General features: G+C 52.2%; 2 protein-coding genes across 15 annotated transcripts in view; both read left to right on the top strand.

Moving 5' to 3' along the window:
- Window positions 1–7,228, top strand: part of FAM83F (family with sequence similarity 83 member F) — a 33,533-nt gene extending 26,305 nt beyond the window's left edge. Inside the window, exon 5 of one of the 2 annotated variants that reach the window (XM_082740007.1) lies at window positions 5,678–7,228. In XM_082740007.1, coding sequence (XP_082596133.1) covers window positions 5,678–5,739 — 62 coding nt within the window. In that variant the 3' untranslated portion in view covers window positions 5,740–7,228. Of the gene's footprint in view, window positions 1–3,906; window positions 4,153–5,677 lie in introns of those variants that run through there. The other variant, XM_082740006.1, reaches the window with a different exon arrangement.
- Window positions 7,229–18,934: 11,706 nt separating this feature from the next.
- Window positions 18,935–23,720, top strand: part of TNRC6B (trinucleotide repeat containing adaptor 6B) — a 261,328-nt gene continuing 256,542 nt past the window's right edge. For 2 of the 13 annotated variants that reach the window (XM_082739930.1, XM_082739924.1), the window contains exon 1: window positions 18,935–19,608. The gene's annotated coding sequence lies outside the window, so the exon portion shown is untranslated. Of the gene's footprint in view, window positions 19,745–23,720 lie in introns of all 13 variants that reach the window. The other 11 variants (XM_082739919.1, XM_082739922.1, XM_082739936.1 and 8 more) reach the window with 9 other exon arrangements.

Genomic DNA, 23,720 nt, shown 5'->3' with positions numbered 1-23,720 from the left:
CTTGCCACCTCACCTGTCATCACAATCCACCTGGCTCAAACACACCCCACCCTCGCCTGAACCCCACCCACGCCCTGACCCACTTTCCTCATTTCTGTTGTAAATAGCGTGACTTGCTTCTTCCCTGTGCTTGTTTGATAAGTGGTGTTTGCCCTGCTGCTTACTTTCGGGAGAGCGTGTTCCTGGTGGTGGCGTCTTTCTGGCTGTCTCTCTGGGACTCCCTAGAGGTCTGGGCCTCCATCTCTTTCTCCGGAGCAGGCCTTTCTGAAGAGGTGGGTGGTGACAACCAGGGCTGCTGCCGGGGCCTTTCCTCACGGTAGGACCTCCGAGAAGAAGGGGTCTCCGTGCAGGGATTTCGCTCGTGGCTGTGAGGCTCGGCCCCAGGGCAACCGGCCTCCCCCGGCAAGACAGGTGCTGCTGGGGTATCTGAGTGCTTCCAGATCTCCATTGACCCCCACAGCCCTAGCTTTGACCTGATAATGGCTTGATAGCAAGGGTCACAACCACCTTCCCCTGCGCTGACTGCCCAGCCGGCCCCGGAACCTGGCGCGCTCCGCCTGTGCTTGTCCAGGTTAGGACAGGCCTGGGAGTCTTTGAATCTGGGACACAGGGGTGCCAGGGCTGTACCTCCATTGGGCCGGGAAGCTTCTCTTGGGCACCTCCATGTATCAGGCCCTTCACAAGATGCTTTCTCTCTCACTTTTTCCTCACGACCACCACAGAGGTGGCTGGTAGGAGCTCAGAGAGGTGCACTCGGTGGTCTCAGGACACAGGAAGTGGTGGTGGGGTCGGGACTCAAACCCAGGCCTGAGCCCATGACCTCTCAGGGAGGGGTGGTGGCCCCCAGTCGCGTTCCCACAGGGATCCCTGGCTCCCCCCGCCCCCGCACCTGGTGCTCTGCCACCTTACCCCTCTTGCTGGGAGGAAGGGTTGCCATGGTGAACACCTTGCAGGGCAGGCTGAGGGAGGAGCGGGCCAACCACAAAAAGGGCCATTTCCCAAGTCCTGACTGTGGAGGAAGTGAGAGCTCTCACTCCCTTCAGCCCCTCACCCTGAAGTGTTTCCATAGAAACAAAAGGCCCATTATCTTGTCCCTTCCTGCCACCTTCCCCGAAGTCTCTCAGCAGCCAGTTCACCGCCCCTGCCTCCGCCCTCTGCATGTCTTTGGAGCCAGCCAAGCACATGGGGCTGCGCCCCAGAGACGCTCCTTTCCCGATGCCTTAGCACGTAAAGTCAGGAAGGCCCCGGGAGACCCAGCAGGATCACCCTATTCCTTCCCCATCCTTTAGAAGAAACACAGAGTGGCCTTAGGGCTGGGCCTCCTGTTCCCCAGGGCCTCATAGTCAGGCTGCTAATGAGCCCTTTCCTCTCCCTGCCGCTTGCTTCCCTCCAAGGGAAGGTACAAGAAGCAGGACCCCTCACCCCACAAGCCCTTCTCTCGGCCTCCAGCTTCCCAAACGTATGACAGCAGCTGGGCTGTCCTGGTGTCTCATCTCAGGCAGAAGCTAAGTCACCACGACTCTGTGTGACAGACAGAGGGTCACATTCCTGACTTCATAGGGCCCCCAAGGTTGGAACTAGCAGTTCTAGTACTCTTGGAACTGTCATCTGGGAGGAAATCACTTTAACTACTAGCTTAGGGCCTTCATCTAGGGAAAGGATCCTTTTCCTACAGTGAACATTCAGAACATCATCAGAACAGACATCATGTGGGACCTCGCCCCCCAGCACTTTGCTCCCCATACCCTGGACCCATCCTTCCTGCTCCCCAAGGCTGTTTCCTGTTCGAGAAGAGGAGGAGCTGAGCTAGGGAGGGTTTCTGAGGTCCCTTTGAGCTCCTGATTCTGACTCTGTCCTCTCTCTCCCTGCCTCCCTCTTGTCAAGGGAGAGCCTGGGCTGATGGATAGGGTGGGTGGAAGAGAAAAATAGAAAAGCTAAGTGCTGGCAGCCTGTGAAATTGCTCGATAAGAAGTATATAGTTGTCAAGCAGCATGCAAATGTTTGCAGGTCCAAGTGTGGCCCTTGGGAGGACCTTCGGAAATCCCTTCCTTTAGGTCTGGGGATGGGGGGGTGGGTGTCTTGTCACGGCTGGTGGGGAGGTGGGGATGGACCCTGGTGGTTTGAAGGCTCACTGCACCCTCTACTGGTGGAAGCTGAGCTCCTTTCCCTTCTGGTTTTTCTCTCAACTGGGACCTTGTATCTGCGGTGGGTGCACTTACAGACTTCCCAAGGCTGACACCTGTGTCCATCCAGGAGTTAAGACGGTCCTCTGGGACAGAAATCCCAATCTCAGGGAGCGGCCTTCACTGGAATTTAAGCCTTGTTAAAACTCAGTGAGGAGTCTGTACCGTTGGGCCCGGCTCAGGAATCTGCCTTTTAAACAAGTGTGCCGAGTGTTTCCCATGTACGGGGTCCCAGAGCTGTGGATTATGATGACTCTCGCATAAGGGCCTGCCCTCATGGGGCTGCCAGGCTGAGGGAAGGAAGTTCCAGATGATGTCCCGGAGCCCCTCCCCGTCCCCCCAAGAAGATCACTGGGAAACAGCCAACACTCTTGACCATGGTCAAGGGAAGGAAGAAAGGCGCAGACATTCCCTGACCAGGTGCCATGTGGACCCATGCTAGTTGCTGTCACACAGAACTCACAACCACCCTGCTGGATGACATCGTTCACAGATAGGTGCAGAGAAGCAAGATTCTGTGTCCAGGGAAATAGGGCAGCATGGTCTCTTGCCTCCCAGGGCCCCGCACAAAGCACTGTGGTTATCTCTAGAACTTAGGGTTAGTGCTACTTTCCTACATCTTTGAAGACTGTTTGGAAGGTCTAGAGGCTTCTTACCAATGGACTCTCCCCCTGATATCCCATTAGTGGAGAGGAAGAAGAAAGTGGCCATTAACACTCCAGAGTACCTCTGGGTCATGACCTACCAAGGTCCTCTGGGCCCATACTTTTCTTCCCAGTGTTCTCGGAGGTGACTACAGTGACATTGCCTTTCCAGAACTTTCCTGGGTTCCCTGATTCATGCATGGGGAAGCCATCTTAACTGACAATGTGGTCTGGCTCTTAGTGCTGTGGCCACTAGGCTCCTGGTTTGGGACTTCAGGCTCACCTGTGTCATCCCTGGGGGCTGGATTTCTCAAATCTCTCTTGGAAATCTGGGCCCCTGTCTGGGACAGAAGGTTGGGGAAGTACTCCTGGGGTTCAGAGCCCCCTAGGGGACCTGTGGGCCACCAGTTCCAGGATAAGTCTACTCAAGAGCTATCTTGTCAAGACAGAGTTTCGGACTTCAGTGTCGCTCCTGCGGGTCACGGGTCGTGCCCTAGCTGGTGTTTGGAGTCTGACTTGGTAAAGCCAAGTACTATTACCTGTCAGGGTCCCGACCGCACGGCAAGGTGAGGGGAGTCATGTGAGCATCCTTCGAGGGGACTGATCCCACCCAGTTCTAGAAAAGAGGATAGCGTCCTTATTCTCACCAGCATACGTCAGGCTGGAAACAGAAGGGCAGGGCACCCTTTGATAAAGGGTGATCAGGAAGGCCTGTCTGATGAAGGGACAAAGGGCCATTTGAACAGCAACTTGAGTGAAGGGAGCGAGAATACTGTGTAGACATCCAGAGGAAGAATCTTCCAGAAAAGAGTAATATGAAGTCCTGAAACCCCTGGGGCTGTAGAGCCCATGGTCCGAGTCTGGCATCCCGATCAGCGTCCTTGCCCTGACGCCCCAGGCACCTCCACCGGCGACCTCCCCCACGACGCAGGGTCTCACTTCAGCGTTAGCTCCCTTTGACGTTTGGCCTTTCCTCAGATCTTCCCTACGCTGCCCATACTTTGTTAAAAAAAAAAAAAAGAAGAAGAAAAAGAAGAAGAGAGAAAAGAAAAGCCATTTTTATGTATTAACCTGAGCAGGTCTAATTCTCCTCAGTCCTGCCAAACACCTACACACGCTAGACTCGCAGTCAGCGCGCGCGGAGGGAAGGATGGCGCACGAAGACTTTGTCCTCAAACCATCTCTCCATCGGAGGCACGGAGAGGAATCCTGAGTCCAGTCTCCGCAGGCTTTCCTGGCCGGATGGAACGAGTGGGAGGCGCAACCTGGCAAACCTGTGGGCTCTCACCCCTGCCTCCCCCAGCTTCCCCAGGCAGGGGGACAGAGCCCGGGGGGGGGGGGGGACACAGAGCCGGGGCGCAGTGCAGGCCCAGGATGCAGGCCCACTCTTCCCACCCTGGAGCCACACTCCTTCCCCCGCCTCGGGTTACAGAAATTGATCTGCTTCCCTGCCTCCAGAATGCTGCCACCTCCGGGGAGGAACGCCACATCTGCTCAGGAGGCCAAGCAAATAAAAGAAGCCACTAAGGAGAGACATTGGGGGTGGCTGTGTCTGTGGTAGTTGTGAGGGGACTGTGGGACAGCACAACTGCATCAGAGGCAGCCCGCTCCCACCCCCGCCCTCCCCCCAAGTCAACCCAGGTTCCTTGACCCTTGGAGCTGGGGGGGGGGCACAGTCATCCACCTCCCTCCTACTTTCTCTAAGCCTCACAAGCATCAAACTTGGCTTCCAGGGAGGCCTAGCTGGCCTCGTAGTCCGAGCGAGTTCAGTCTCCCCAGACAGGGTGGTGGCGAGCAGAGCTTGAGGGGGGTGGGGAGGCCTCCACTGGAGCCTCTTCAGTGTCTCCCTTACTGGTGGTCCAGGAGAGGAGGCAGCGGCCGCATTAATTAAACTCGCAGCTGGAGTGATGTGGGAAAGGGTGTGGGCGCCAGAGAGGGGCTGGCACGAAGGAGCTCAGCGGCTGGCACCTGGGAGAAGGGCAGCCTGTGCCCAGGAGGACGGACGCCCAGCAGCCTGACACCTGGCGGGCCGAAATGTCAGTGTCTGCCTCTCAGCTCCCCCCGCCCCCCTTCCCTCTGGAGCTCCCCGCGCAGAAATCCAGCCGCAGAAGCCACCGGCCTCCACTTGGGGCTGAAAGGATGGAAGTGGATGGAAGGGGCCTGGGGAGACTGGAAGCGGGAAGCGTGCTCCTCTGGCCTGGAGAGCAGCTTTCTCTCCCCCACCTTTCCCCTCCGTGAAGCGTGCTCCCTCCCTCCCTCTGTCTTACAACCACCCCCCTAAGCATGCAGTCTGGGCCACACTGCCTGGCTCGCCATCAGCCTCCTGACCCAGGTGATCCCTTCGGGGAAGGAGCCGAGGCTGGTGCTGGTGTTGACAGGATTGGGGAGCCGGTGGGTCCGCTGCCCTCAGCTGTGCGGCAGGGCTGGTGACACCGTCTCACGGTGTGTCCACTGCCCTGGGGATTAGCTGAGAGAAGGTCTGTTGTGCTTGGTAAGCGGTGAGGGCAGCTGCACAGAGTCTGGGCTACTGGGAAGCCACCTCTTGGAAAGACTTTTTCAGTCATTGATCATAGTTGCAGATTGGGGTTCTGGATCCTTCCCTGCTGACGCTGCTGAGGTCAGGAGGCAGCAGATCCCTTGGTACCCCAAACAGTGACTGTCTTGCAGAGAGAACGAGACAGGGAGAACGTTTCCTCTTGCTTTCCTGGGGGCCCTACTGACCCCAGATCAGCAGCTTGCGGGGGAGACCATGAGCCCAGCCCCTAAATCTGAGGTGTGGGCAGAACACGGGAGAGGAGGGGGAGGCGAGTCCGCGGAGCACTTCACTTACATCTTCCTTGCCTGTGTCAGTTGTCTCTGCAGGTAAAACAAGTGCCAGTCCCGCCAAGGCCAGAAATTGTGTGATTTCCTGAGCTGTGGGCCAGCGGAGGACTTATGGGTGTCCCCGGCCCTGCCCTATGGAGAATTCAGGTCAAGCCCTGCACCAGTTTGCACTCTGGACCCTCACTTGCTTCCTGCCCAGCAGCCTCAATCCTGGCCTCAGGGACCCTTGATTCCAGACGTGAGAGTCTGCAGCATCTCAAGACGACCGCACGCCCCTGCAAGACTGTCGCTGGCCAGGCAGGGGACACTCCTTGTTTACATGAAGTGGAAGCTTGACTTGTGTCTGCTCTCCTTTATGCCAGACCCCCTCCCTCCACTGGGCCAGCCTTGCCCTGCAGGTGCCCAGATGGGGTGAGCCCGTGTCTTCATGCCTAAGGTGATGGGGTCTCCAGGGCAGCCCCAGCTCCCTGACTTCTCCTTCCCTGGGCTTCCTGGTGCTCCTGATCCCCCAAGAGGTTTGGTGGGATATAAAGGAAGAGAACGGATGGGACTCTGGGCCGGGGAGCCAGTCTCGACCTAGGCTCGGCACTCAAGGTAGAAGGTGCAGCGAGCACAGCTTAGGGCACCAGCTGCTCTGGCCTTCCTGGCCTGGTTTCTGCAGGCTCCTGTACCAGACCTGGAGTGAAATGAGGGACAAGCCTCCCCTCAGCCAGGGGCAGAATCTGACCCTGCCGTGCTGAGAGCCCTCACACTGAGGTCTGCTTCCCCTCCCTGCCACCATCTCAGCACACTCCACGCCAGCAGTCCAGACCTCCTTGGCTGTCACCAGTGCAAACACATATGGGGCTGCTTCTTGTGCTTTTGCCTGAGGCTACTCCCTCCCTTTAATAAAGTGCCTTGGTTGGCAGCCCAGGCCGGGGAGAGAGAGCTTGGCCGAGGGCGGTATGGGAGGTTAAGCCCTGCAGACAAGGGCCTCTGTCCTTTCCCACCTCCCTCCCCACTTCCTCCCAAGATGGCCATCAGGCCCCTTCACCAGCCGGGACTTTTGTGCCTTCTCTAATTACATTTCAGCCGAAAACCAGTCTTTGCCTCCTGACAAAAGTCAGGCTGTATCTAGGAGCTTTTGCCTCCCCAAAGAGGCCTGGCCTAATGGCCACAACGCCAGCCCAGGGAGAGCAGCCTAAAGTCACCCCCTACCCCTCCCTACTTGTGTGACCAGAGGGGTCAAAGGAGAGATTTCTTTCCTTTTTTTTTTTTTTTTTAATTTTTTATTAACATATAATGTATTATTTGTTTCAGGGGTACAGGTCTGTGATCCATCAGCCCTACACAATTCACAGCACTCGCCATAAAACATACCCTCCCCAGTGTCCATCCCCCAGCCACCCCATCCTTTCCTGAGTTTGTCTCCTGAGATTAAGAGTTGAGGAGAAATTTCTCGAGTGGACAACAGAAATTGCCAGACTGCAGGTTCTGCGAGGCTACAGCTGTGGGATCACAGCCACCAGGGAGCCGAGGGGCCACATGGCCCAGTGGAAGCAACACCAGGCGGCCTCTTCCAGCCTCTTCTGAACCCAACTTGTCTTTGTGTCTTTCTTTCTGCAAAACCCTGGGGCACCCGCAGCACCTGGAGGAGGGGCCTATGTGTGGGCTTGGGGGAGGTCACTGGGGCCACAGAAGTGAACCAGGAGGTGGGATGGTGTGGTGGGGTTGTGGGGGAAGAACCTGGCCTCTGGCAGTGGGGGAGGAAAGGAAGGGTGAGTCCACTTCCCAGGGGCTCCTCTCTCCATCCTGAGGCTAGCTTCAAGGGTGGGGGGTGGGGAGGGCAGGGGGCCCTGACCCACCTCCTTGAGCTTTTCTGAGGATTAAATATTTCCTGGGAGGTGCTGGCATTTTGGCACGTGCTTGTCCTGGAGGGCAAGGAAAGGAAAACCAGGGATAGGAATCCCCACGGTGGAGGGTGTCCCCTCTGCTCAGGGCTATCCCCTTGACAGTATGAGACACAAGTGGGCAAATGGCAGTCAGGGAAAAAGATCACCCTTGGTGGGGAGAGTGGACCCCTCTGGGGACAAGGGAGGAGGCCTTAGAGAAGGGACCAGCTCCTAAGAGTTCTCCCCAAAGGCTTCTTCTGCCCTCCCTCCCAGAGAAGCTGGCCTGCTGTATCCCCTTCCCCTCTTCTGACCCAGAGCAGGGCCAGTTCCTCCCCAGCCCTAACATGTGGGAGAGTCCAGATTAGAAGCACCAAGTCACTGAAGCCTGGCACCAGGCCTGCCTTTCTGCCTGTTTCCCCAGGTGCCAAGACGGGGTGTTCCCACTTTGTTCGTAGAAACAAGGGGGCAGGAGACCACGAGGAAGCAAGGCTGTGTAGTGGGAGGAACGCTGGCTGCCGAGGGAGGGCACCTCCCCTCTGGCCTGTCTCCCATGCCCTTTCGAGGTTTGGACAAGATGGCACCTGACCCCTCCAGCCCTGAGAGGCCAGGGACAGGATAGTAGTGCAAAGATTGCTAAGGATCTTGAAGCACTAAGCTTCAAGCCTCTGCCCAAGCTCCAGACCACTCTGCTCTGCCTCTGGGTTTCGCAGTCTTTACTACATCTGTCCTCTGTTCCAGCATTTGCACACACACTGTAAAGCATACTCTCTCTCATCAGATCTCAAGGGTACATCTGGCATCCTCAGATGGATGGCAAGTGCAAGGGTGTATCGTGCCCTTGGTCCCCACACGGCAGCTTCCATAGGGCTGGTAACGTCAGAGGGGCTCCCGGAGGAGCACGGAGGAAACGGCCCTCTCGACACCACCAGCAGCACCATCAAGTAGCCCACTCTGGGTCCAGCTTCTGTAGGCTGAGTGCCAACAACCTGCACAGCTCCTTGGGTGGGCTGACCTCCGGTGAGCAGAGGAAGCTGAGGGCTGAGACCATGGGGCGGCTGCCACCCGGACCTTGCCCCACTCAAGCGGAAAGTACAGGACTCCTGCACGGGACTGGGGCCTTCCCTTGATTTGGCAAAACTTCCCAGTCTCTTGCGTCTTCCATTGTCAGGAAGGGTATATGGTGATTCCTATCCCTGATCATTCAAGGGTGCTTTCCATGCGGCCTCTGCTAACACCACTACCCTCTACTGTCAGAGAATTTAATAGAATGGATAGGCAAAAAGAAAAAGAAAAAAAAGATAGCCCTTGAGATAGGGAGGACACAGGACAGAGAGGTGAAATGGGCCTTTCCTGTTTTTACTGTGATGATTTTCTCTAATTTATTGAGCACCTACTATATGCCAGTGACCGTGCCAGATGCTTTAGTCACCTGCAGTTTTCAAACTAAGAAAAGCTCAGGAAAGAGCCCTTTGCAGTGTTAAAAAAGCTTTCCTGGACCACTGGGGATTGAGTCTCATGAAGCTGTGTGACGAGCAGCTCAGGTCTTACTGTGCCCATTTCTCAGATGAGGAGGCACGTGGCTCTCCCAAGGTCCCACACTGCGTAAAATGCAGGTCTGAGCCCTGCTCCTCTGGCACAGGGCTTCTCGCCTTCCATGCTGGTGGTGAGACATGGGAGCCACAGATTGTTGGAGGAGATGCCGTCCCACACATTGCAGGATGTTTAGCAGTGCCCCGGCTTCTACCCACTCGATGCCAGCAACACCTCTCCCAACGAGACAACCAAAAATACCTCCAGATGTTGTCAAGTGTCCCCAGGGGATGAAGTCCCCACAGCCCAGCCGCTAGCTGCAGCCTCAAAGCCCCAGGCTGCTTCTCTAAGGCGCGCTCATGTGCACGCCCCTGGGAAACCTTTCTCTCCAACAGAACGCTTTGGCCCAGAGAGGTGGCCGATTTGCCAACGATTTTGCTTTCTGTGACTGACATAATAGCATCTTCTGTCTTGTTCTAGTTACCTTGCTCAGCTCTTCACCGCCTTGTGCTCCCCGGAACAGGTGTGTTTATGTGCACACATCTGCCTTACTCCACAGAGAACCCTGTTACGTTTCCTCCCAATCTGTTCGGCTTCCTTTAGTTTGAGTTGAGCCCTACATGGAAAGCGCCCTTGGACAGACCTGTGTGTGCCCAACACCATCCTCACTCCCAAAAGGCAGATGGGGCTGAGAGCAGAGAAGCTTCCACGGTCCTCACATCAGGCCCGGTGGGAACCGCTGGCTGGGGCATCACGAGTCAACATCGGCAAAGCCCCCCAGCAGCAGGTGAGCCCCGCCGGGCACCCTGGCTACAGTTCATCATCTGGCTGCATGCCACAGTCGCTCCCCACCCACCCTGGAGGACCCGGCGGCTGTCACTCTAATCATAGGCCCTGTCACTCCTGTGGCTGAAGGTCTGGTGCAGAACAGGCACCCTGGGCTTAGCAGGATGAGCCAGACCAAGGTTGAGAGGCTGGGTGCCTTCGAGAAGGCTGGGAGGCAGCAGGTGCACACGGGTGTGAAGGCTGAGAGGTACGCATTCTATCCCTGGGGTTCCCATCCAGAGGGTGGTAAGAACCCATTCTGCCCATCATCTCTATGGGTCACTGGGTATCCACAGTATCTACTTAGCGCCTGTTTGTTGAGTGATTGAAAACTCGACAGCCTCCTGATACAGAGAGCAAGCCAGGCTGGTCAATGCGGGTGGTGTCAGAGGCTCCAGAATTGATCGTGACCCTTTCAATCTTGTTCCCGACTTCTGAGACCGTACTTAGAGGCCAAACAGGACTCTGCTCTTTGCTACTTAATTTCCTAAGAACTGAGTTATCCCAAGTCCTTCCTGACCAAATCCTTTCCTCGGGGAGGTCTTCTCTTTTCAGCCTGTGTCCCTAGGGGCCAGTCTCCTCTCCCAGTGGCTCCAGACTGGGTGGGCCCAGGCCGCCAAGCCTCTCTGGCTGCTCCGGGATGACTTTGCCTGCTTCCTTTCAAACTGCTAACACAAGAATGGGGTGAGGAGGTGAGGGCCTTGATGTGAGAAAATAGTCTGTGTCCCACCCCCCAACAAGTCACAGGAAGGTCTAGAATGTAGTTATCTGGGCCCATCTGGAGTGGTGCCCATGGCCTCTCGGAGTGACAGCCAACTGGAGACCCGTTTTCATCCAGTCAAGTGGCTAGAAGTTAGGCATTGTCTGCAGCCACGACATAGCAAGCCCGGAAACTGGAGTCCACGTCATAGGAGACCGGCTAGGACCTGCCGCAGCGAGAGCATAAGCAGTTTGGAGGAGAGCAGGAGGGGAAAACAGGAGCAGGCCGTCTGCCCACGATGGCCATGACCCTCTGGGCCCCAGCAAGGGAGAAGCACACACCGTCCTCTGCTAAGATCCCAAAACCATGTCTGGAGATTCTTCTTTCCTAAGCGTAGCTTGGACTCTACGACTCATCTCTTTCCAGAAGGTCTTGGAAGTTGGCTGATTGGACCAGGAAAGGCACTTCACCGCAGGATTTGGAAGGCTTTATTCATTTGTTCCTTCCACGCATATTTGCTGTGAGCTCGGCCAGAGGCTGAATGGTGAGCAAGGAAGGCCCGGGGTGGGGCTCATGTCTTTAGGGTGGTCTGGGGCAGGCCTTTTGCTTTGACCTTAGCTGAGGCACATGGGGACCAGAGGATAGTCATCAGGATGGGCAGTGTGGGACTGGAGTCCCCACTTGGCCACATACCAGCTAAATGACCCAGCAAGTAGCCTCCCACCTAGAACTTCGGTTTCCTCATGTGTAAAATGGGGATAATTTGGTGCCACTTTCCAGAGGCTGTGAGGAGTCAAGCACTCAACAGAGTGGCTAACGTCTGGGGTAGCTTAGTCACCCGCCCATGCTTCCGTTGGTGTGTTAGAGAGAGGGCTTCATCACTTCTCTCTTGGGGCGTTCTCTCCTGGACTCTCCCTGCTCCCTCCCTGTATACACACTTGCCACTTTCAGTGAGGAGTGGGCATGTGCAGGTAAATGCCCGTCCACCTGAAAAAAGTTCCAAGAGCCAGGTTGTGAAAGAAGGATGCAGAAAACCTGCCAGGGAGGCCATTGGAGGGCCGCTTTGCCTGGCAGGGCCCCATGTGCTCCGGTCAAAGCCCCCTCACTTCAGCTCTGTGGGCTGGTTGGTTCCAGGCATGGAACAGGGCCACAGTCTTATCTTGTTGTGAAAATGTCCCACAACTTTTCTTCATGGATAGTTTTGGGTAAAATAGACAATTTTAGTTTGTTTGGAAAATACTTCATATATAAAATACAACACTTCATACATAGAATATAATAATAAAATACAAATCAAACCCAAACAAACAAACAAAAAACCCCGCAGCACATCCAGAAAAGGCTGCTTATGTGTAGCAAGCCACTGGACTTTCCATTCAAGTAGGCTCCAGGCCCTCCCTAACTTTCTTCTAGACATTTTTTTTTTTAAGATTTTATTTATTTATTTGAGGGAGAAAAAGAGAGTGAGAGAGGGGCATGCATGGGGGGAGGGAGAGGTCAAAGGGAGAGGGACAAGCAGACTCCCTGATGAGGAGAGAGCCCCAAGTGAGTCTTGATCCCAGGACCCCAGGACCATGACCTGAACGGAAGGCAGATGCTTAACCCACCAAGCCACCCAGGCGCCCCTCTTCTAGCTTTCACACTCCGTTGCTCTCCACAGCTACCCCCAGGCTGGCTCCTTCCTAGGCAAGGCCCAGGCGCCCAGTGCCGCCCCATACTCCTGGCTTCGGGTCCTTCAGGGAGCATCTAACAGCACCGTGGTGAGATGCTGACACCTTGTGGCCAGTCAGCAGCGCGTTGCTTTTCCTCCTCCAGCTGAGAGTAAGACAGCAGAGGCCAAGGGTGGGTGAACTGTTTCTGTAAATGGCCAGAGGGTAAATCTTCTAGGCCTTGTGGACCCGCGGTATCTGCTGCTGCGGTAACACAGAAGCACCCATAGACACTATGTAAATGAGTGGGCGTGGCTATATGCCAATGAGACTTTCTGGATTTCATATAACTTTCATGTGTCATGAAATATTATTCTTTTAACTTTCCCAACCATTTAAAAAACACAAAAATCATTCTTAGCCTGTGGGCTATGCAACACAGGCCGGGGCTGGATAGGGCTGGCGAGCCCATGTTTGCCACGGTCTGGCCCCACACACTTGCCTCCCGTGCGCCCAATCCCAACTCCCCACTGTCACACCTGGGATCTTTACTTTGTCATTATTCCGTCAAGAGGAACCAACCGGATCGCTGCTCTAACCAGACTGCTACGACTAAGCCTTCTTTTGTACAGAAATCCTGGAGTTATTGGTTTTCACTGTAAGTATCCATCAGGGGCCCAGCCCTGTATGAGAGCCATGAAAGAGCCTGGAGTTTTAACCATTGTGTATTTAAGATTTACTTTTATTAATTCATTTGTTCAGACAAACTTACTGAACACTTCGTGTATCCTAGGCAATGTAATAAAACAGACCTGGTCTCTGCCCATGAGGTGTTCATAACCTTGTTGAGAAGATGGACACAGGGAGGCAAGCATTATGATGGGGTGGTACAGGGGGTGCGGAAGCCCAGAGGAGGCACTTAACCCACAGGTGGAGGTCAAGGAGAGCTTCCTGGAGGAGGAGGTGATCTCCAAGCCAATATCTGAGGAGTATATGGAAGAGGGAAGAATGAGGCAAGGCATTCCAGGGAAAGGTCCAGAGCCTAAAAAGGATTCTTTCAAAAGAATTATAAGCATCAGAGATGTAGTGAAGATTCAGATATAGTATTTGCCCTCAAGGCCTCCCAGTCTGGTGGATGAGACAGGCTACTATAAGCTGGTATAATGTTGTAGAGAGAGATTTAAAGAAGTTTTCTCTCTAGACTTGTAGAATTGGTTATCAGTGAGCCTCAAGACAGTAAACAGTGGGCAAGTGGGTACACAGGGTACTGAGAGGCTCTGAGGGAGTAGAGATGTGGGCCTGACTTCTCTGGTCCAGAAGCCCCTGAGAGGAGAGGGGGCTCGAACTGAGCTGTGAAGGAAGTGTAGACCTCGGTGCAGAAGGAAGGACAGATGTGTGGAGGGATGTGAGAACCTCTTAACAGCAACAGGTATTTTTCTCGGTTCCACCAATTAAAAATGTGACCTTGGACGGTTATTTAACCTCTATTTGCCTTAGTTTCCTCATCTGATTCTACCTTTTAAGGTTGTTATGAGGACTGAATAAGCTAATACGTATAAAATCCTGAGAACAGTGCCTGGCGCTGGGCTGGCTTCATGGGCAGGCAGCCTCCGCCGTCCCACAGGGCCCCACACTCAGAAGGTGAAGGGTCCCACTTCAGGTTTAATGCTCTGCTGTTGCCTTCTTGAAATTCTTAATGATTTCGGAACAAGGAGCCCCGTGCTTTCATTTTGCATGGCCACAAATTATATAGCTGGTCCTGCCTGGGCATGGTATGTGCTGAAAAACTTCAGGTTTCATTTTAGAGCCTAGAAGAGCAAATCTGATTCAATATATTCATTTTAGAAGGGAAGAGATGGCCACTCGGTGCCCGTGTCTTGCGCAAGGTGAACAGCGGGTGGGCTGCCTAAGGAAGCCTGGAGCCGGGGAGTTGACAATCTTCCCGGTCTTCCGGGTGAAGGCAGGACAATGACCCAACTCCCCGCCCCCACCCCATGCCCCCAGAAGGCAACATAAGGAGAGAAGAGCAGACAGACTCCTTTGAAAGAGCTTAGAGAAAGAGGTGGTATGAAAAAGAGCATGAACAGTTGTAGAGGTAGGAGGGAAGCTGGCTATTTTGGGAAGCCAAGAGAAGATTCTCGGAGTAAAACGTAGTGATGAAGCCATGGAAACAAGAACTAAGACAGGCTCTTGGATCTTGGCCACAAGAGGTCACAGATGAGCTTGGAGAAATGAGTGTCAGAAGAGTGTGCGGACCAGGTTTAAAGGAGGGGCACAGGTGGAGATGGCCTCAGGCCAGTATTTAAAAGGCTGAGAAAAAGCACAGGGAGAAAGGGCACGAAGAAAGGAGGTTGCTTTGAAGGGGGTGTAAGGAGAGCCAGTTCCCAACTGGGATGCGGAGGAAGGACCACTGGAGGCAGTAAGTTAGCCAAGAAGAGGCACACCTCTTTCTCTGTGTTTGTAGGAGAAAGGAGCGTGGAGTTGAGCTACTGACGGCTATGAGGGCAACGGCTCCTCTGGAAGCCTGTTGTCTCCCCAGCTGCACGGTGGCATTCTCAAAGTAGATGTCTGGGGCAATGCAGCAGCGAAGAAGAGAGCTTACTCATTGGAGTCGGAATGTCCGGGTTCAGCTGCGAGGTTATTATCTGTGAGGACCTAGAGCAAATTCGTCAGCCCTCAGTGCCTCAGTTTCCCTATCTGGAAAATGGGGATAACCAAGGTTGTGCAGATTAGCTGCTGCGATCTGGGTAAAGCCCTCAATGTAGTGTCTGATAGACAGCAAGCAAGTGTTCATGAAAGGGTAGCTATTATTAACAGCCACTCTGGTTCCCTTGTGAGCCTCCTGTGGGTCTAGCATTGGCCAGCAAACAGGAGGAGCCCAGGGTTGGCTGCTTCATAGGAAGTTTCTCTGGAAGTGTGGTCATAAGAATAGAAATGATCTATAAGTAGCATAGCGTCTTTCACAAGGGCTTTGTTCTACAATAAATGCTACCAGACATGTAATAAATGCTTCTAAGCACGTCCTCTATAATCAGCACCCCCTAGAAAGTTCCCCTCCCCTACTGCTCTTGGCCTTGGCTCTGGCCATACCCACTACCCCAGTAAGCAGTATCAGCTGTCAGCAGGCTTCTCGTCTTTTGGATTAGGTTCCTTCACAGGGATCTTCCCATGGTTATACGAATGGAGAATTGGAGAGCGCTTTACAAACACTTCCAATGTCTCATAGCAATGAGAGGCCAGTGTGAAGGGTGGACGGAGTTCTTCTGTGGCACAGAAATCAGAGTTGGAGCAGATCCAGCGGGCTATGTCACCCTGAGCTTGTGGGTCATTGCAGAATCGTTCACAGAAATTCCCGCTGCATTGGATTTTGTCCAGGCCAATGCAATGTGTTCAGGGATCACAGAGCAATCTCTCAAGGGAAGAAAGGAAGGCCTGTTGCTTGGAATGGCTTAGAGCATTTTTGGTAGCCATCCAAAGCAGCTATCACTCATCAAATCTGCCTTCCCTTCCAGCAAAAAGCCAACTGTATAGAACCCTACATATAGAGCTCTAAGAATAGTAAGGCACTCCAAGAACATACTGCACTTGGCCTAAATACAACTGTGCAGGGCTTGATGAGTTTTTTCTTTTTCTTTTTTTTTTTTTTTTACTCTCAAAGCTGGGTGAGTTGGAACAAACAAACAAAAAATATTTTCCCCAAGTAGTGTGCAGAAAAGAAATGAGAAAGACAGCATAGGAGAGCATCCTGGCATGTTATTCTCTGACCTGAGCTGCCTTTTCAGGGCATGGACTGACTCCACAACCACCAAAGCAAACCTATAAGCCCAAACCCAAAGGTAGTGGGCACAGCAGGCTCCCCACCCCCCTCAATTCATTGACTTTACACTAGCCTGAGCAAGCCCCAAACTCCTGTAACAGGTGGTAATTTGTTATTACCAGCAACAGGAATTTGAAACCATCAGCCTCCACAATAAACATTTGATTTATTGGCCTCCTTGCCATAAGTATAGAAAGTGAGAACAGGTTTCACCCAAAGTTGCAGTTCTGAGCAAGGAGAGCTCCCAGAGTGCACACGTTAAGCCACACCCCACTATTTGTGGGAAGAAAAAAATCTACATGTGGGTCTATCCATGAGAAATCTGGGTTAGATACTCTCCTTAATAGGAGTTGGTGCTAGTAAGGATTTGAGAGAGCTTTTATTCTCCACTTTAAGCTTTCTGTACTGTCTGAAATCTTTACTTAGTGTTACTTTTATTGTTGGAAGAACAGCAATCTTATTTGGAAATTATTTTCCTGTTCTCAGGTGGGCAAACATGACAGGGGTTGCAGCTTCCTGCTTTCTCCAGGGGAGGGAAAGTACAATGAGGCAGAGCAGATGGATAGCTGAAGGCCCTCACGAACAAGATTATAGGAAGAACTGGGGCGCCTGGGTGGCTCAAGTTGAGGCTGTGCCTTCAGCTCAGGTCATGATCTGAGGGTCCTGGGATTGAGTCCTGCATCAGGCTCTCTGCTCAGCAGGAAGCCTGCTTCCTCCTCTCTCTCTCTCTGCCTGCCTCTCTGCCTACTTGTGATCTCTGTCTGCCAGATAAATAATTAAAATATTTTTAAAATATATTTTAAAAAAAGATTATAGGAAGAACTGGCTTTGGCCATTCCTGGATAGTCCCCTCTTGCTCCCTGCACACAGAGAGAAAACACTGCAGGTCACCATACATCATCAGTCCCTTGGTCAGCTAACCACATTTCATCCTTTAGGTCTCCTTGTAGATGTCACTTCTTCTGGGAATCCATCCCTGTCCTGCAAAGCTTGAGTCCTATGTTCCTCCCATGTCCTTCCAAACCACCTGCACTGTAATGATTTTTATCTTTTGGCCACCCCCACTAGACTTGAAGGTTCCCTGAAGGCAGAGGTGTTTTATTCAACTGTATAGCCCTTCTACCTTAGGAAAGTGCTGACAGACTCAATAAACATTTATTGAATAATTATTTGTTTGGGGACCTTTTATAATCAGAACAATTTAAGGGATACAAAGATGAAAAAGAAACCATTTGTTTTCAAGGAACTTACAACTAAGTGGGGGCAGACAGATGTGTTTGACAATGAACCTAAAACCAAGCACTGGTTTATGGGTGAAAAGAGTTACAAAGAACCAAAATGAAGATAAGAAAGGTTTTGAACTCTGAACATTTCTCATTCATTGTGTCTTCTGATTCAGAATCCCCATATTGGAATGCTAGGATGGGGTATGTGCATGTTCTTATAAGGATTCAGGTTCTTAGGACCTTTATTAGAATTTGACTCATGATCTTTCTTCTGTCCTGCTGTGGCAGTTGCCAGGAATTACCTGCCACTTAATCTTAATTGATGTTTGTGAAATGCCTTGTCTTCCTCTGCTGAAAATCTGTTAAGTGTTGAGCATTACAGTATTACAGTGGTTGTTTTATTACTAAAGCAGTGCCAACGAGGTTACACAACAGCTTGGATCAGGAAGTGAAACAAGGGCGGTGATCCCACTGAAGCTACAGGGGATGGGGATTTGGGATGGTAAAATGTTAATTACCCGAGACGGAATGCAGGCTGGAGTCCAGAGCTGTGCTCCTGGAGATCATTTCAGTCCCAGAGGCTGGGGCTGGCTCTTTGGCAGTGGGTCCTAAGCATCCTGCCCTCCCCTGGCTGGAATGTTGGATTCACTTCCCTGAAAGCTGCCACAGAGAAAGAATCTAATGGCAAGGAGCCAGGAGCACACGACTCGCACAGCATCAGGGGCCACTCTGGAAGCTTCCCAGGAGCTGAAGGGCTGTTCCATTTGCATGTAATAAATTATTTATTTCTAAAGCAATTTACTCTTTATCTCTCTTTAGACTCTCTTTCTGAGGTCTCTCTCCAAAGAGTGAGCTGGAGATAGATGAGGGAGGGTTGAGGCGGTAGGCTTGGCACACAAGGATGGTAGAAATGCTCATTTATAAAGCTGAGAAAATAAACACAGAAGTAGATGGGCTTCTGGTCAGGAAACACCAAGATGGTTTACTCTGGGGTGGAGAGGAACGGGTGCCGTAGAGGAGAGGAGAATGCGGTGGCGGCAATGACAACCTCTCCACAGCTTTAGTCTCCCACAATGTCACCTACAGAAACTGATGGGGGGGGGGGGGAGACTTGAATTCGGAATAAACACATTTTGAAGATGCTGCGTTGGCTATCAGGTAAGATTCCGAAGGAAGAGGCGCCAATTAAAAGAGCAAAGGCTCTGGAGTCAGACGGTCCTAGGACCAACGCCGGGTTCACCAATTACGTTCTATCTGGATGACCTTGGGAAGGTGTCCTACATCTCTTTAGAGCCATCGTTTCTATCTGTAAAATTCAGAGAATGTAAAACTCACAGATTTAGCCAGAAAATCCCTGTAAAAACCCCAGAACAGTAGTTGTCACAAAGCAGGCACAAAATAAACGACAGTCATTATTATCGTCAACTACGGGCCAAACGACCAGAGTCATCCAAACTCTCGGCGAACAATTAACCGTAGCACCGAGAATCCGATCTGACGGACGCGCCTATTTACCCAATAAGGTACCAGGAAAGAACTCTGTGGAGTCAAACCAATGGCACTAGTCCTTGTTGTTGGACGGGGTTTCTGCCTGCCCCACCAATAGCTTGAAGATTTGACTAGAGAGTGACATTCTGACAGTCCAATGACGCACAGCCAGCCCACACTCAGCACTTCGAAGGGGATAAATCAAGGAGCCGGCGCGTATAGATTCCGTTATTAGGCAATACTGGATGGAGAGAGGAGCTCAGGGGAAACAGCGCGAGGGCGAGGCACCAATGAGCTAAAAAAAGAAAAAAGAGAATGGTTGCGCCAAGTGAGCTCGGCCGCCATCATGCTCTAGTTTCCCCTTCGCCTCTCCGCGTCCGCGACCAAGGAAGCGGCCTCTGGGATGCTGAGGGGGTGTGTCCCCGAATGATTGGCGCAGGCAGCTCAGCCAATCCTAGCTCGTCAAACGGGAAGCCCTTGACCAATGAGGGGCGACGGCAGCGGCGAGGAATTGGAGGGGCGGAACCACAGCTTGATGGGCACAAAAGTCAGCCAGTGAGAGCCGGAAGCATCCTCCCTACGGCCAATGGAGTGGGGCTCTGGGCGGGCTCCCGAGTGTTTGTGTTGTGGTTTTGGGGGAGGGAGGCGGAGGGGAAAGTTTGTTTATTTTGTTTTTAGTTTCTGGGGTCCCCGTGTTTCTGGGAGGTGAAGCGGGAGGGAGTGACCCCCCGCGCCCCTTCAGTCCCCCTACTACGTCGCCTCCATTGCTTGCGGAGAAGCGGGGACCGCGCGCATCGCAGCGCATCGCCTCACAGCGGAACGCCGCGCACTGGGAGCCGGCGCGGCTCGGCGGTGAGTGAGGACCGACGGCCACTGCCGCCCTTCCCCTCCCCCGCGCACCGCCCAGTCAGAGCTGGGCGGCCGGGTGGGCGAGGACAGCCGCGGGAGCGCGCGGCGCGGGCCGGCCTGTCAAGCTGAGGCGCAGCGTGTGCGTGTCCTCGCGAGTGAGCGCGCGCGGCGGGGACAGGGCCTGGGCGGGGGGCGGGAGCGCGCGCGGGCCCCGGCGGGGGCGGCGGCGTTGAGCTCGCGCTCCGTCGGGGCGGGAGTGTGGTGGGTTTGACCCCGGGGCGGGGAGGGACGCGGGCCACGTCCCGCGCGCAGAGAAGGGGCGCCGGGAATGGCAGGGCCGGGGCAGGCGGGCGGGCGCGCGCGGCTCCGGGCGTCACGCGCCAGCAGGTGTGAGCTGGGGGAGGGCTTCCGGGTGGGCTGGTCGAGTCGGGTTCGCTTCCCGTCGCTGGGGGGCCTCCGGGGCGGCGAGGCGCTCCCTGTCGCGGCGGAGAGCGGGGGCCCCCGCGGAGGCGCGTCGGGCCCCCTGCCTGGCGGGGCGGGTGGTGCAGAGGGAGGCGTCAGGCCTCCGAGCCTCCCGGTCCCTGCCGGCGCGGGAGCTGCGTGACAGCGCGAACGCGTTCCCCTGCTTAATCCGGGCCGGGGGTGTGCGGGGGGGTGTCGCCCCCCTCACCTTAGAGCCCTGCGGCGTGGCCACCTTCGAGAGGCGATTCAGGCTGGCCACGAGGAAATGGGACCAGACGGCACGAGGGGTGTTTCCTGTGTCCTCCTGAGCTGGCTCCCCTTAGCTTCAAACTAGCGGGTTTGTTAGCCAGCGGGGGGCCAGGCACCCTAAAGTGGCTGAGGACACCCAGTAACCGTAGCTTCTTGTTAGGTGTCTTAAGTAAGGACCAGCCCATCCTCAATTCTTTAAGGACAGTGTACTAGTCTCTGTCTTTTAAGATTGCTTGCTTTCTCACGTATCTCTCGGCTGTTTTATTACTCTTCAGCATCTATGCTGGAAATTGTGCGAGGAATAAGACGAATTTCAAGGTGGTCATTTGTATTACAATATAAGCAAAATTATGCAAGATAGAATTGGCCAGAGATATTTCTCCATAGTGAATAAAACGTTATGGGTTGCCTTCCTACCCCTGCCCGGCCACTCCCAGGAGTTAAGCGTACAGAAATAAGGTGTATAAACATCTTGCATCTTAGCATCTTGTGAAAGTTTAAGAATAGAGGCTATTTCCTTCATAGTTGTGGGGAATTTCAGTGGAGGATAGCTTCTTGTTGATTTGGAGAGGCATCAGTGATTTCTGCTTTGAAACTATATTTATTGTTTTGGTAGTGTTGTGTAAATGCCTCTTTAAAAGCAGAACTTTTTAGCACCCCTGCAGCGTGCTGTGTGGCTGTAGGTAGGTAGTGGGAGGGATATGAATGGAGTAGGTACCTACACTAAGGGATCCAGAACACAAAGCGACTGGCTTGTCCCACTTGGACACAGCGATGATGGTAACAGCTGCCTTTATATTTTCTTGGTTCTTGGCTGTTTTTAGGTGCTTGTCCCAAACAAACATCATTATTTGAGCAGAATAGTTTCTGATAGGACTTAAGAAGAAGAAATTACCAAGCTGTTTTTCTAAAGTACCATATACATGCTGTGCCCTTGAAAAATTTTTTTTCTTCTTCATTAAAATAGAAGCACTTAAGGGCACCTGGGTGGCTCAGTTGGTTGAGCGTCTGCCTTTGGCTCAGGTCATGATCCTGGCATCTAGGGATTGAGTCCCACATCTGCTTCTCCCTCTGACCCTTAACCCTCTCATGCTCTCTTCCTTTCTCTCTCTCTCTCTCTCCAATAAATAAATATTTTTTAAAAAATAGAAGCACTTAAAAATGTTTTAAGTCAGAACAATATTATTTGTTCAAATGATGGTAAAAATATTAACCAACATTCACTGCTTTCTAATATGCCAGCCTCTGTATTTTTTTTGTTGTTGTTGTTCTAATTCTTACCTCAGATCTGTCATGTAGGTGACATCACTGTTTTGTGGCTAGGAAAAAGACCATCCAAGAGCTGCACAGCTAGGAACTTGGAGGGATAGGTTTAGTTAGTTTCACGTCTGTCTGGTTTCAAAGCCTGCACTTATTCCATTTTGCCTCCTAATTTATCCTGAGGAAATAAGGCAGAAAGGACTCTGAAAAGTAGGAAAAGAAATGAGAAGTGCCACTGATGGTGAGGCTGCCCATGCCTAACTTAAGACGTCAGTATTAAATTAAATTCATTCTTAGTTTTTAGAAATTAAGAACATTTTTACAAAATTACATCCCAGCTTTGTTTTTATTTCTTCCTTCTTTCATTCTTACAAATACAAATACATTCAATTCAGAAGGGCAAGGTTTTCGGAGCGCTTTATGCAAATCTCTACCCCCAGGACCTTGTTATTGTGATAAATGCTCATCTAGGGACAAGGCATTGCTCACTTTTGTATCTAGGACAGTGCGTGGCACATAGTAGGAACACAGTAAATGTTAGCGGACTAAGGAGCACAGTCAAAAATGTAATGACTTCGGGTTTAACAGTTTTAGTTTAATGGGACAATAAGAAAGTGAATAGTTCATGTGCAAAATGCGTATTCTAGAAAAATGCTGGAATGGAGCCACTCGTGGTGTGGAAGGTTGGCTCTGCCAGTTTGCTAAATCTCCCAGTTCTTACTGTTTGAGCTATGTGCCATTCTGTTTTTCCTTTCACCTCCGGAGTTCTAAAAGAGGAGGCTGTACTGAGTGCTTTCCTTCACTGCTCGAGTTATGCTTTGAACCTTTACAGCCTGGCTCCCAGCCTTTGTGAGGCTTTTTTCCAAGGTTGCCAGTTACCTAATGGTTAAAAGTCCCAGAGCATCTTTCTCGGATTTATCCTGTTATGTCTCCTTGCAGCAGTCAGTCCTTTTGACTACCCCTCCCCCTTTAAAAAATAACAGTCACATTAGCTTTTATTTTTATTTTATTTTATTTTTAAAGATTTTATTTATTTGACAGACAGAGATCACAAGTAGGCAGAGAGGCAGGCAGAGGGTGGGGGGAAGCAGGCTTCCTGCTGAGCAGAGAGCCCTATGTGGGGCTTGATCCCAGGACTCTGGGATCGTGACCTGAGCTGAAGGCAGAGGTTTAACCCACTGAGCCACCCAGGCACCCCTCACATTAGCTTTTAATATGTGTACAGTTCTATGAATGTGAACACGTGTATAGGTTCATGTAACCACCACCACCGTCAGGATACAGATATCATTCCCTCAAAAAAACATCCTCATACTATATTCCTTTTGATTCCCCTTCCTCCTGACTTCTATCCTGGAGATAAACAAACAGTCTTAGGCTCCTTTTGTTGTTTGTTATTCTTTTATTTTTCTCTGCCTACTCCTGAAAAATGTTATTTACTTTGGGGACTTAAAACTATCTATCACATTTAGATCTGCTAACCTCCATATCCATGCCTGATCTCTCTTCTGTACTCCAAAACAACATCAGTATTTACCTGCTGGAATGTACTGTGCCTTCCTACTCGGTATGTTTAAAGTTTTGTTTAACTTTGCCTTCTAAACCAGTTCTTCCATCAGATTTTTCTGTACATTTTGGTGATGCCGTCCGTCTCCCTGCTTGGAACCCTGGAACACTTGGAGGGCCGTATAATAAATTCTCTTATCCCAGACCCGGAATCCTGCTACTTAGCTACAAATATTGGCCTTTGCTGCCAAGCTGGCTCCCATTCAGTAGTCTGAGCGAAGCGTAGGTAATTGGAGTCCTTAGAACACCATCAGGTTTGGACCACTTCTCTGGTCAGAAGCCCTTGTGGCTTCCAGTTGCACTGAGGCCTGTTTGGGATTTTATTTTTCATCCTTTGAGGCCTGGTAAGATCTGGCTTCTGCCTCCCTCTCCAACCTTCTCTCATCTCTTTTATGGCCCACCTCCCCCCCACTTTGGATATCCCAGTTACTTGGTTTTTCTTTCAATTCCTTGAATTACCCAAGCCTTTTGCAGGTTTAAGGTTTTTGCACATACCACATACCACTCTCCTGGCTTGGACTGTTCCTCCCCTGCCTCCTCCTTAATCTTCACCCACCTGACTTCAGGGTTCAGATTAA

Source organism: Mustela nivalis, assembly GCF_964662115.1.
Source record: "Mustela nivalis genome assembly, chromosome: 7".
Taxonomy (NCBI): Eukaryota; Metazoa; Chordata; class Mammalia; order Carnivora; family Mustelidae; genus Mustela; species Mustela nivalis.
Note: the sequence above shows the minus strand (reverse complement) of the source record. Positions and strands in the feature narration are given on the sequence as shown.